The sequence below is a fragment of the Euphorbia lathyris genome, chromosome 5 (assembly GCF_963576675.1).
Source record: "Euphorbia lathyris chromosome 5, ddEupLath1.1, whole genome shotgun sequence".
NCBI classification, from domain to species: Eukaryota; Viridiplantae; Streptophyta; class Magnoliopsida; order Malpighiales; family Euphorbiaceae; genus Euphorbia; species Euphorbia lathyris.
The window spans coordinates 75,508,606-75,522,244 of NC_088914.1; the positions used below are offsets into that span (position 1 = coordinate 75,508,606).

A 13,639-nucleotide genomic window follows, 5' to 3' on the forward strand; every position below is an offset into this window, starting at 1 on the left:
AATTGATGTGTGAGAGCAACACTCATTGGACGATATTATACCAATTCTATGAGTATAGTTGACTCTTAAATAGGATGTGTTTGCTTTGCTAATAGATGTGTGAGAGCAACACTCATCGGATGACCAGAAATTCTATTTATTTTGCGATTTAAATGTGCTAGCTTATGTTATGTCAAATCATTATTACTTTAATTATGTCAAATATCAATTAATTCTGCATTTCTTCTAATCCTTGTACAAGGTGGCATCAATATCAATATCATATCATACCAAACATATAACTTACTATCATCATTATATACAAATTCATTTTCGTTTTATCTTCATAGCCAAAACGCATTTTTAAAACGTTTCCCTCTTACAATTGTTTGGAATTGAATGATGTGAATCCATATCTGGGCTCTTAATCATACCTGAGCTCTATTATATAAACAAATCAACACAATCACTTTAGGCATAAGTGCTTATTTCATTTTCAACTACTATCAAATGGCCTTTCTTCTATCTTCCCCAATTCCTAATTTCTCTTTTTCCAAACTGAAACATAAAACTATTGATACTACTAAATCTAAAACACTATGCTCTCTTAATCCAAATATTTCCACTCAAAGTATTGTCAGACGCTCTGCAAATTACAAACCTACCATTTGGGATTCTGATTTTGTGCTTTCCTTGAGGAGTCAATATATGGTATATCTATTTATATTAATTCTCACTTTCTTCTTTCTTTGATATTGTTTAGAAAATATTATTTAAGGCCAAAATTAGTTTCAAAGATTGGAATACAAAACTATCTTAGTTGCATTTTTCTTTCCTTTCTAAAATATACACTTAATCTTTTATATAAATAATGCAGGAAGAAAAGTATACAAATAGTATTAGAAAGCTCAAGGAAAAAATGAAGATGATGCTCACCAAATCCATAACTCCTTTGGGTCAAATTGAGCTGATTGACATCTTACAAAGACTTGGATTAGCATATCATTTTCAAGATCAAATACATGGAATTCTGACTAGTATTTTCAATAAAAAACATAGTGATAATAATGACAAATCAATGAAGAAAGATTTGCACTCCACAGCTGTTGAATTTAGACTCTTGAGACAGCACGGGTTTAACATATCTCAAGGTAATGGCATATATAAATATATTTGATCTTAATTAACTTCTTATTTTGAGAGATTACATGTAAATTATCCCACTCACCAGTTTATCATGTTTGATTCTAATATTAATTATTCAATTAATGTTCAGAGATATTTGGTGATTTTCAAGACGAGGTTGGGAACTTTAAAACACATCTGTATGAGGATTATAAGGGCATGCTATCATTGTATGAGGCCTCATTCCTTTCGGAAGAAGGTGAGGATATGTTAGAAGCAGCAAGAGAATTTGCATACAATAATCTGAGAAAACTTATTCAGCAAAATCAAGTAATTGAGCCATATTATTCAAAGTTAATAAATCATGCTTTGGAGCTCCCACTTCATTGGAGAATGCTAAGGTTGGAAAGCAGGTGGTTCATAGATATGTATGAGGTTAAACAAGGAATGGATTCTCGTATCCTAGAGCTTGCTAAATTAGATTTCAACAATGTACAAGCAACATACCAGACTGATCTCCAATACGCCTCATGGTTCGTAATTAATTAAATTATTCTCATCTAATTATATATTCTTAATGACTTCATGGTAGTTCTAATTAATTTTTAATTTTTTCTCTGTAAAGCTGGTGGAAGAGTACATGTCTTGCTGAAAAGCTAAGCTTCACAAGGGACAGGTTAGTGGAGAACTTCTTATGGGCAGTAGGAGAGAGCTATGAGCCACGATTCGGATATTGCAGAAGAATGTGCACCAAAATCAATGCATTGATAACTACTATTGATGATATTTATGACGTTTATGGGACATTGGAGGAACTTGAATTGTTTACTGATGCTGTTCAAAGGTTAGTTAGCCATTCATGATCTGCATATATTCTCGACTATACAAATATTGAAAAGTTTACATCGTTCCTATATATGATTTCAGATGGGATGTGAATGAAATTGAACAACTTCCGGACTATATGAAGATATGTTTTGTATCTCTCCATAATACAATCAACGAAATAGGTTATGATGTGCTTAAGGAACATGGATTTCACATTATTCCCTACTTGAAGAAAGCTGTAAGTTTCAATATTAATGTTGTTCCTTAAGATGATTATTGGATTCATTAATTAATAATAACATTATATTGTGCAGTGGGTCGATCTATGTCAATCATTCTTGTTAGAGGCTAAATGGTACCATAGCAGATATACACCAACACTCCAAGAATACACAGAAAATGCATGGATTTCTGTTTCTGGTCCAGTTATACTAGTCCATGCATTTTTTCTTACACAGGATAAAATCACAGTTGACAGCTTGAAATGGCTAAAGGATTATCCGGAGATAGTGCGGTTGTCATCTATGGTTTTTCGACTAGCCAATGATCTAGTAACATCTTCTGTAAGCATTGCATCTTCTACATCTTATTATCTATATATATATCCACATGCATAAAATAATTGTGTATGACACACTAATAATCAGGATGAACTAAAGAGAGGTGATGTTCCAAAATCAATACAATGCTACATGAATGAAAGTGGAGCTTCAGAAGAAGAAGCACGCCAACATATTCGATCATTAATTAGAGAGACATGGAAGAAGATGAACAAACAAGGACGTGAGGATTCTCCATTATTCTCCAAAGCCTTTATTGCCACAACAATGGGCCTAACTCGGATGGCACAATGCATGTACCAATATGGAGATGGGCATGGGATTCAGGAACTTGAGACGAAAGGTCGTGACTCACTACTTGTTCAACCTATTCCTATTTAGAATCCCACATTGATCATGCCGAAAATGGACCAATATAGTGAATCCCACATTGTAAGATAGAGAAAGTGATAAAAGGAGCAGACTAAATAAATAGAAAGGCTTAAGCAATATTACAATATACTTACATGGATTGGGTCAATGGGTGACTAGGAAGTCCTATGGATTAGAGTAGTGGCCTCCATTGCACTTAAAAGGAGTACTACTCTATGAACATGAATAACTTTCTTCTATGACTTAGAAGTGAGTTTATTAGTTATCATGTTAATGTTTTTTTTTACAATGTCTAATGCTTGTTCAAAGGTATCATGTGATGGATAATAATATAAAACTTAAAGTTTCTATGTGTCAGAGATTAATATACGATATATGATTGGACCTTACCTATCAGTTCGAGCTTTTAGTTCAATCGGTTTCATAACATGGTATCAGAGCCTCAAGGGTTCGAAGCCTGGCAACCTCATTAATTTGTGGAATTAAAACACATGACAGTACAGTTCATTTTAGCATTTTCTTAGTTTTGACTTTCGTTTAGTGTTTCTACAAGTTTACTCCACGTACCAATTTAATTGGACTGTACAGAGTCTCCCAACTATTCTATTTTCATTATAGTTGATACTTGTTGGAATAGAAATAATTAGTTGATTGTTTAAGATAAAAACTTTGCACCATATGAATCAAAATTAGATCATTAACTTAAGCAGATCAAAATTGATAGTTTGTACGAGGTTTAGATCTACACCATGTGTTAAATGAGTGGTCTAGGGACGTAAGCAGATTCATTCTGTGTATAATTTGTTGGAAGACTAATTTATGTATGGACCACCATCAAAGAAAGGTTCACTATTTGGTGATGATGAGAAAAAGAGCAATAATTTTAATACAGTAGGACCATGATTCAAGTTAATGCTTTATGTGTCAAGTTACAATTGTACAAGTTCTAGTTACAAGGAAGGCAAAGTATGTGAGTGGTCGGCCAGTTTAAAAATGAAACAAATAGTTGTAATCTTATCCATTTCTATTAAGCCACATAATAATAGGAAAAAAGTGAGTGAAAGTGGTACATTTAGATCCTTTATCTTTTCTGATTGCCTGCACATTTTCTACTTATTTGACTAGTAACTAAGCTTCCTCTCATTTCCTTCTTTAGGAACCGCATTACACATATATTTAGAAACTATTCAAAAGCTTACACTACATAAATTCCAACATTTTAATATTTCAAGTGGCAAAAAATATAGTTGAAAAGGGCAGACCTAAAACTTTGGTTTTTTAACAAATAGGTTTTCAAATGAAAATGATATATATATCTGATGAGTAAATAATACTCACAGAAGAATTTCAGAGAGAAGAGAATAAGGCTCAAAAGTTCCCAACTATAAAGAACAGTGTACATAAGAGCATCCACAATGGTTAGTAATAACCATTGTGACTTGTGTGGAGTTAGTAACAAGTAGAGGTGACAATTTCTGACACGAAAACACGAAAACAGAGCCAACCCGACTGACACGACACGATTGACACGAAAGTCATTTTTCTAACATTTATAACATATAAAACCATATGGAACATAAATATGAGATAACACGATTTTGACACGAAACACGACAATTGCCAGGACTGGTAACAAGATATAGTAACATACCACTAGAGTAGATTAAAATTTTAAAATTTTATAGGGTCAAAAAATATATATTAATTAACAGGAGGTACTAGAACTGTAATAATCCATCACTTTTATATATATATAAAAAGCAGAACAGTGGAAGGCAATGCCTAGGCATCACGCGCCAGAACTGGCGCACCTGTGCCCTGCGTGGCCTTCCAGCTTTTTATTTTGGATTTTGAGGGAGTAAAACCAATTTAAGTAACAAACCATTTTATGCAACACCTAAATAACTAGCTCTCTAATGGTTAGTTGTTACTTTTTTCATTTAGTAACAGCTAAGTTATTACCATTAGAGATGGTCTAAGCAAACAAAATAGGAAAACAACCTCACCTATTCTGCATCCTGCACATGTCTAGCATCTAGCATAAGGGAATAATTAACACTACAAAAAAAAGGATAAAGGGAAAGATGTTACTAGAACCACTAAATTATTAATTTGAGCTAGAATGTCCTTCAATAATATCACACTATGCATTTCCAGAAATAAGAGATGATAGCATAGGAAGGTAGCTTCATTGAGAATTTAAAGTTTTCTTTGCATTACAAAACCCAAGTTGGTTACATTCCATTAAAATTTCAAACATTTTCTCAAGTATGTTTAGAATAAACCATATGTTTTCAAATTTACTCATACATCCACTGATATGATTTTTTTAGTGAATTATTCAATACCGCTCCCAAATTCCTAGTTACCTCTCCCATTTGGACTTTTTTGCCTTTCTCATAATTTTGATAAAAAACTAAAAATTCTTTCTCTAAAATCACAAAGTCGAACAATAATAATTAAAATTATGAAAATAATTGATATGCGACAATCCAAATCCCGAAAATGGATGATTATGAGTCAGAAACAATAAAATTTACATTTTTTTCTCAAAAAAATCATGAACATAATGCATATTTTTTGTGACGATTAGCATTTTTCGTCACAAAAAATTGGAGAATTTTGTATTTTCCATCGTTAAAAAGTCTACGATTGTGCCTAGGCCCAATTTTGGTCTAAGTGGGTGCCAGATCCGCCCAGCCACTGGTCTGGGCAGATCCAGCATCCGCCGAGCCAATGGCTTGGGCGGATATACCACCCGCCCAAGCCATTGGCTGGGCGGATCTGGCACCCACCTAGACCAAAATTGACGGTTTTTTTTTTTCAAAAGACATAATTGTCCAATGGAGGCGGTAAGAGGTACTTTGGAGGCGGTAAGTAGCAACACCTTTTTTTATTTCTCTGAACTTGCTCACCTCACTTCACTCATAAATTCTATTTATATGAGTGTAAGTCGGTGCCACATCAAATGCTAACCAAAATTCATATGGGTAGTTTGGAGTTTTCTTGAATGTTAATGAATAATCTAGAGTAATGATTTTTTTTATAAAAGTATGGAACTTATTTTGGTTCACACATTAAGTGGTGGTGCAAAATATCCAATAGCTAAAATCTCTCTTCCTTGTATATAACCAAACTAGCAGTAGTTTAACTTAAACACCAATATCATTTCTACATCCACATCCACATCCAGCTTCATTAATTAGCTTTAGTTTCACAAAGGCAAAAATGGCTTCCTTCCATCCTAGTTCGATAAGCAAACAAAGGCATGAATGAGATGATAAACATTTTGAAAAGATTAGAAGCATTCGAGATATTGATTGTGTGTACAGGAAATTGGGGAAAACAAGAGTTCCCTTTTCAACATTATTCTAAATCATTAGCCCTATAGCATTTTTCATCAAGCTGTTGATCAGCACAAATTTTGTATGTGGAACCAATTTTGTTCTTAAATTAGTTGTATATATCATACACAAAAGAATAGATACTAAATTTTAAAAAAAAAAATCCCTCAATCTGTGTTATTCCCGAGTTACTTTTTTTCTTTTTAATCATTAATCTCTTTGGCTTAGCTTTGAAATAGTTTTAGGTGCTGCACTGAGAAAATTTGCAACGGACATCTTTTTACGGATCTGGCATCGGTATTGTTACATAATAATTCAATGTAAGCATGCTTAAGTCAACTAAAACATGTTTAGGCTGTTATAGGAATATTATAGGCTGATGTGAGCCTACAATGTCTCATTGATTGAATGAGAGCTTGTATATATATTGCTCTTAAGTAAAATATATCAATGTAGTCTCTTAATTCAACATTGTCTATAACATGGATTTCTCTATATTTATTTCACATGGATTTCTCTATATTTCATTGTCTATAACAAGTACGTTTAGAATTCAACATTGTTTTCATGTTTATCAGAATCATGAAGAAATACTTGCATAATACAACCATACTTTATACTTTTCACAATTGAAAGTATACTAAAATGTTACTAAAATCATTAGATAATGAAGTGACTATGAAGAAAACAAAACTCACTATTATATTTTTTCTTCAATTCGGCTAGGAGGTTGGATTAAATTTCTTTTCCCTGAGTTTTAACACCATAATGAAGGTGCAAAAAATAAAAGAAGTTAATTAGTGAATCCCACATCGGAAGCAAGTGGCAGTGAGAAAGAGGAGTGACTTTCTTCCCCTTTCTCCTTAAGTTTCTTAGGAATTTGCAAATCACTTTGTTCAACTTTGTTGGTTTTTTATGGGTAAAAGATAAAAGAATAATGATAAATAATTATAATACACGGATATTTGAGAAGCGTTTGTAATTTCAATATCGAAGGGAAAAGCTACAAATTATTCGTATGAAGTTATTTATGCTGCTAAAATACAACTAATTGAAAGAAAAATCTATCTATACCATAAAATATCTTTCTAAAAATTAGTAACCTTATAATTCAAATAAGTCAACAAACTTTTTTTTTTTTGCTGCCGAGCCCATGCTAAAGTCATGTGGTATTTCCATCCAAAGTAACTTTGCTCAAGTTGAAGGCTGTGTCTTGGCAGCCCCAAAACTGAAAGTAGGTAATGGAGAGGATTTCTTCCCTCGAAATGGTGGCTGGAATTTCAATAACAAGAAACTTGTGGATCCATGCATGGGTTGTTGTGAACTTTTCTGCATGATGTGATATTAGAGGTCTGCAAAAGTGTGGAAACATGAAAGGAATTTCTATAGAAAAACCTCTTGAAATACTTGAAGAGAATCCACAATTTAAGCAAGCCCTACCTACTATTAGAGTTGAAAAAATGTTTGATAAACTGATGTCTAAACTTCGTGTGGTGCCAAAGTTTCTCCTCTATATACTTTCTGAGAAGAAAAACTCTGACAGATATGGACCGTGGAAGAAAAGTAATTGATCGACTGCAAGATACATATGATTCTTTCTGGGAATTTGCTTATGATGGAGAGAAGAGCATGTTCACTATTGGTGCACTTTCTCAGAAGAAACATGAGTTTACTGTTGTACTAGACGAGGTCACTTCTAACAGAAATAATGGAAATGCAAGCCCTAATGGCCATGGTAGTCCGAATGATGCTGATAGAAAGAGAGTGCAAAGTCCCTATCATTGCAGGTGGAGTTAAGTTTCGCAAGAGAAATTCCCATCCAAGCCATTGCAGGTGCTTTACGTGGACAGGAATCAGACAAATCTCAGGAAGCCATAAGGGTGCTGGATGTTATCTTGCATCAGAATGCTGCTAAACAGGGCTGCCTCCTAGTTCGGCAGAATTTCTTCCACAATGATCCAAAAAATTTCACTGATGTTGGAGGTGGTGTTGTCGGATGTTAGGGGATTCCATTCTAGCTTTCTGACCACTCAGGGTGGTCTGTATCTGAATATTCATGTATCCACAACCATGATTGTTCAGCCTGATCCTGTTGTTGATTTTCTTATTGCCAACCAAAAAGTGTCAGACTCCTTTTCAATTGATTGGAATAAGGCAAAGAGGACTTTGAAAAATCTGAGGATTAGGGTTGATCCCGACAACCAAGAGTATAAGATAACCGGTCTCTCAGACTGTTCATCATTATTTTACCAATACACGCATAGAATTGCGCTATTCTGGTGACCTTCCTTACATTAATATTGCGAAACCGAAGCCTCCTGCTTTCATTCCCATTGAGCTTTGTTCCTTGGTATCCTTGCAACGGTACACGAAAGCACTCAACAACTTTCAAAGGGCTTCTTTAGTGGAGAAATTCAGGCAAAAGTAAAAAAAGAATGGCTACTTTAACAAATGGTCTGATACTAATTGGTGGGTTTTTTGAGATAGAAATAAAGAAAGCATCGCACATCTGTTCAGTCGGTCCGCCTTCGTCAATTCCATGGGAAAACTGCCTCCGCCTTTGATCGCCGATCACCAACAGTTTCAGGTGACCCATGGAGTTCTGAATTCATCCGATCAATAAGCGAAAGGCCCACTCATTTGCTTCGGCTTTAAAAGGTAATCTCATTCCTTCGAAAATTGTTCAATCTGATAAATGTGCTATTACTGAGGAAGGGGGTTTCAAAGCTATCAAAATTCAACAATCTGTTTATAACTAGCCTCTGCAAGTCTGTGAATACTCAGTCATAGGTAGAATCTATCTGTCCAAAGGAGAATTCCCTTGGAAACATTCTGATCTAAAATTGAAGTTTAACTCAGTCTGGTTTAGATCGATGGATTAGAAACTGATTTCATTGGGGCGGGGATTTCATTACATCATCATGCCAAATGGTGAGGCATTACAGGCAGTTTGGGGCCTCGGGCATATTGCTCTTTGGTCTGGAATCAAACGTTTTTCTGCTTGGTCCCCTCGATTTGATTTGGATTCACATAAATCAACCTCAGCATAGGTTTGGGTTTGGGTTTGGTTTTACAATTTACCATAGGAATTCTAGGACAAGTATATCCTCGCCGGTATTGCTAAAGCAATGGAAATTCCCATCAGATTTGATTAGGATACTGTAAACAGGGAGTTTGGGCACTATGCACGTGTTCTAATTGACGTCGACTTGGGTCAGGAACTACATTATAGGTTTCGGGTTGATACTGACTCTCGCATGCAATGGTACACATTGAATATGAGAAACTACCTGAAACTCTCTGCTCTTTTTGTTCATCAATTGGACACTCTGTGGGCAACTGTATTCTGCCTGTGAACCAACAATGGATCAGCAACGAAGAGACTGGGGGAAAAGGATCTCAATCAATCTGTATTCTCTCAGAGGGATGGTAAGAAGCAAACGGTAGAAACACGGTGCATGTCTAATTCTCAAGGCAGGTCTACTTCTCGATTCATATGGGTTAGGAAACAGCCGTCTTCAAGCACGAATAGTCTAGGAAACTGTAGTCAGGCCATAGTTCTTCATAAATTTGCTACTGAGCAACCTCAGATTGATGCAATGCAAGATTTGAATTCATTTGGTAATCAGCCTGAGAGTGTTACAAAAAATGATGTCCAGAAAGTTTCGTTTGGTAATTAGACAGACTCGTCTAATCAGGCATCAAAGGGACTTGGTATTTTTCCTTTCCTATCACCATCAGGAAACCGATGCTTTGGTCCTCGCTACAGCAGTTCAATCAACCTCCGCCCATAATGGATCCGGATTTGGCTATGGTTTCGGTCCAACAACAGCAACCTTCTACGGAAACGGAAAATGCAGAAGGTCATTGGACCTATGTCAGGAAAAAGAAACGGTAAGTGGTGAATCTGCCAGTCTCTGAGGCTCGTGCTAGACGGAAGAGAGCAGGCCACCCACACGTTATCAATGATTGTCCTTTTTTAGAATTACAGGGCCTCAATAACTCATGTACTCAGAGGTCCTTAAAACGACTTTGTCAGCTTCATTGGCCTGATGTTCTCGGTATTGCTGAACCAATGACTGTCTTTTCTAACGTTTCATCCCACTTTTGGTCCTCGGTCGGCCTCACATTAGTCGTTTGTAATAAGAAACAGCTCCCCTCCCTTTGGGTCTCGGTATTGCTGAACCAATGAACAGTTGAATCATACCTGGAAGAGGAAACAAGCCTTGCTAAACTGAAATCACTTACACGAGCAACCATATGTCATCCAGAAGAACATTCCTAGGCTTTAAATCACAATGAATGATTGATTTTCGCTGTGAACATCGGGATGAAACCATGTCTCCAAGATCCCATTTCCCATGTATTCAAAGACTAAGGCCTTGAACTCATTACCTTCTTAATCTTTGGTAGAGAAATACGTTAACATCTTAACTAAATTCCAGTGCTTGATATTATGTAACCCTTTGCATTCAGCTATAAAGCTCTTCAGAGCACCCTCTGCTCAAGCAACAACTGATATAAGAGAGCACATTTAATTTTTTGAAGAGAGCACATGAAAAACTACTGCGGTCTTTTTCTTTTCAAGAATAAATCTTGTGACTGATCTGAATGCAAAGGCAGACTCCGAGACTCTGACTGTAGCATATACTATTTCATAAAAGTTTAGCTCTGTTGGAATTTCTTTAGTGCAGCACCAAAAACTATTTCAAAGCTAAGCTAAAGAAATTAATGATTGACAGGTAAAAAGTGACCCAGGAATAACAGCAAATTGAGGGAAATTTTCTGAATATTAGTATCTATTCTTTTGTGTATGATATGTACAGATAGGAACAAAATTGTTTTTATATACAAAATTTGTGCTGATCAACAGCTTGATGGAAGCTATTGAGCTAATGATTTAGAATGTTGAGAAGGGAAACTCTGGTTTTCAACAGTCGCCTGTACACACAATCTACCTCTTCCTCTACCTCTACAAGGCTCCTCTCCAATTCCTCCAATCCGTTCAAAATTTTTGGAATCTCATGGATGTCTTTGTTCGACTTGAAGACCATCAATTCTGCGTCAATCTTTGTCACTTCATTGGCTTCGATTTCCTCTTCACATGATAAATTCTTTGACTGTAATAATTTAGAGATAATGGAGAAGCCAGAGAGCTTTGATTTGGCATTAGGCTGAGAAATGAAAGTTAAGATGGATTCAAAAATTGAAACACCGATTTCCTCAGCATCCTTTAACATGCTAATCTTGTCGTTCAAGGATGCGGTTCTGCAATCCTTGCCCTGTCTCTTCAATTTCCTTAGGTACTTGACAATGGCTTGATTCAGTTTCTTTCTAGCTACCATGTATGCTTTAACTTCATTTAAACTGGATTGTGCATCTGATCTTCTTCTTCTAAGAGATGATTCTAGGCCCTGCACACATTCTTTCAACTGTGAGAGAAAATCTCTAGTGGTGCTGCACATATCCAATACTCTCACTGATCCATTCAGTGCCTGATCTACAGATTGGTTATGCTTCTCATGGGAGAAAGTTTGGAGATAATCATCAAGACAGTCATACAACTCCTTGAGGCCACCCAAATTGTGGCCAATTGATGAAGATTCTGATTTCTTCAATTTGTCAAGTTGTTCTGTAAGACTTACAGTTAGGGGATGAGATGTAGAGGGAAAGCTTATCGAACGAAGATGGAAAGAAGCCATTTTTGCCTTTGGTTAAATGAAAAAGCTAATAAAGATGGATATGAAATTGTGAATGTAGAAATGATATTGGTGTTGAATTGAAGGTATTGAATAATTGGTTATATACAAGGAAGAGAGATGATAGCTTTCATCTGAATTCCTAGTTTGTAAGAGCTGTAATGTTCCTAGTTTCAGTCACAGATCCACCAATTTCTCATCATTGTCTGTTATATGAAACATACATTTTGCAGAGTTGGTTCCATAGCTGCAGACACAGAAATCAGCATAAAATTGCAGAATATTGAATCTGAATCTGTTAAAATTATGAATCTTATATTATATTATAATGTTGATGAACAATAATTGCATCTGTATTTGACAAATAAGTCATTCATAAAAAAATAGGTATTATGAGATGGGTTGTTAGTGTGTCTGGCATCTCTTTCATATTCTATAAGCAGGTATAGTGCTTTGTCTTTCATCCACCTAATTAAATTTATATGATAATAATAATGCACAGGTTAATGCATAGTAATTTGTAATGGCCTGTAGAAATAATGAATAGAAAACCTTGATTGCAATGTCTCTGTCTGGCATATTGATTTATGATCCATCACAAATTAATTCTTAATTAATCACAAAACAAGCATCAGACAGTGCTGAAACTGTTTATGTTTATTTAATATATTCAGATCTAAATCGTGGAACAAAATTATTTATGTTTGTTTGCTCTTCTACATAAATAAGATGTAAACTGAGATGTAATCGTGGCACCTGCCCGTGCTTGAATGCCATCTGTTTGAACAATAACCAAGCCTCGTTTTCGGACAAACCTCTTAATTCATGTATAGAGATTGGCCGACTCATCTCTGCAACTTTTCTGAGTCGTGTAGTAATTATAATCTTACTTCCTCTTGCACCACCGGCTAGCAAGTCTTTGAAGCTGAACCATTTACTCACATCCTCATTCCACATATCATCCAACACAAGTAGGTACTTTCTACCATTTATCTTTTCATGGAAGAGAGTTTTCAATGGATCCATCTGGGTGTTTTGAGGCGCCCCTCTAGTTGCAGATTCTACAACTTTTCCCACCAGCAACTGCACATCAAATTCATCAGACCCACAAGCCCACATCTTCAAATCAAAATGGTTATTGACCTTATGGTCACTATATACCAGTTGAGAAATTGTAGTCTTTCCCAAACCTCCAATACCAGCAATAGGAACAACAGACATATTCTCTCCATGTTCAGTCAGCCTACCATCCTCTTGCAAGAGTGCGAAATCTGGTTCAGTTTTGCAAATTCAGTTCCAAATAATGTTGTACTAAGTAAGGAGGAGATTTCTTCTATTGAGAACAACTTAGAAATATCACTAGGAAGATTCTTGAGTCTTTTGCAGTCTCACTTAATGCACAATTCAATGCAATTAGTCCAGACTTTTGAGTGGTTCTGTGCAGATGAAGGAATATGTGAAGTAACTTGAATTATCTCTTTGTAAAAGAAGAGGAGACTCAAGCTCATACATAACTATAACTATAGTAGCCATTTGGTATGCTGTAATGCAGCATAAGGTAATCAAAATCCTAATATAATCGAAGTTTTAATGTATTAGAATGGAATAATGCTTCTATTACTATATGTTTGGTTGACAAATAGAAAAACTGATGGAATATAATCCCTATTACAATATTTATGTTTTCTTAATTAAATATAATCATAAAATTTTATTTACATAATTAGTTTTT

The 13,639-nt window shown here is 35.3% G+C and overlaps 1 protein-coding gene across 1 annotated transcript; it reads left to right on the plus strand.

The window, feature by feature from the left end:
• The first annotated feature begins 349 nt into the window (after positions 1 to 349).
• Positions 350 to 3,427, plus strand: LOC136230262 (terpene synthase 10-like). Its single transcript, XM_066019283.1, has 7 exons — positions 350 to 690; positions 857 to 1,130; positions 1,256 to 1,637; positions 1,730 to 1,948; positions 2,032 to 2,170; positions 2,247 to 2,495; positions 2,580 to 3,427. The coding sequence occupies exons 1-7, from the start codon at positions 490 to 492 to the stop codon at positions 2,871 to 2,873; spliced, it is 1,758 nt and encodes a 585-aa protein (XP_065875355.1). The 5' UTR covers positions 350 to 489; the 3' UTR covers positions 2,874 to 3,427.
• Positions 3,428 to 13,639: the final 10,212 nt, after the last annotated feature.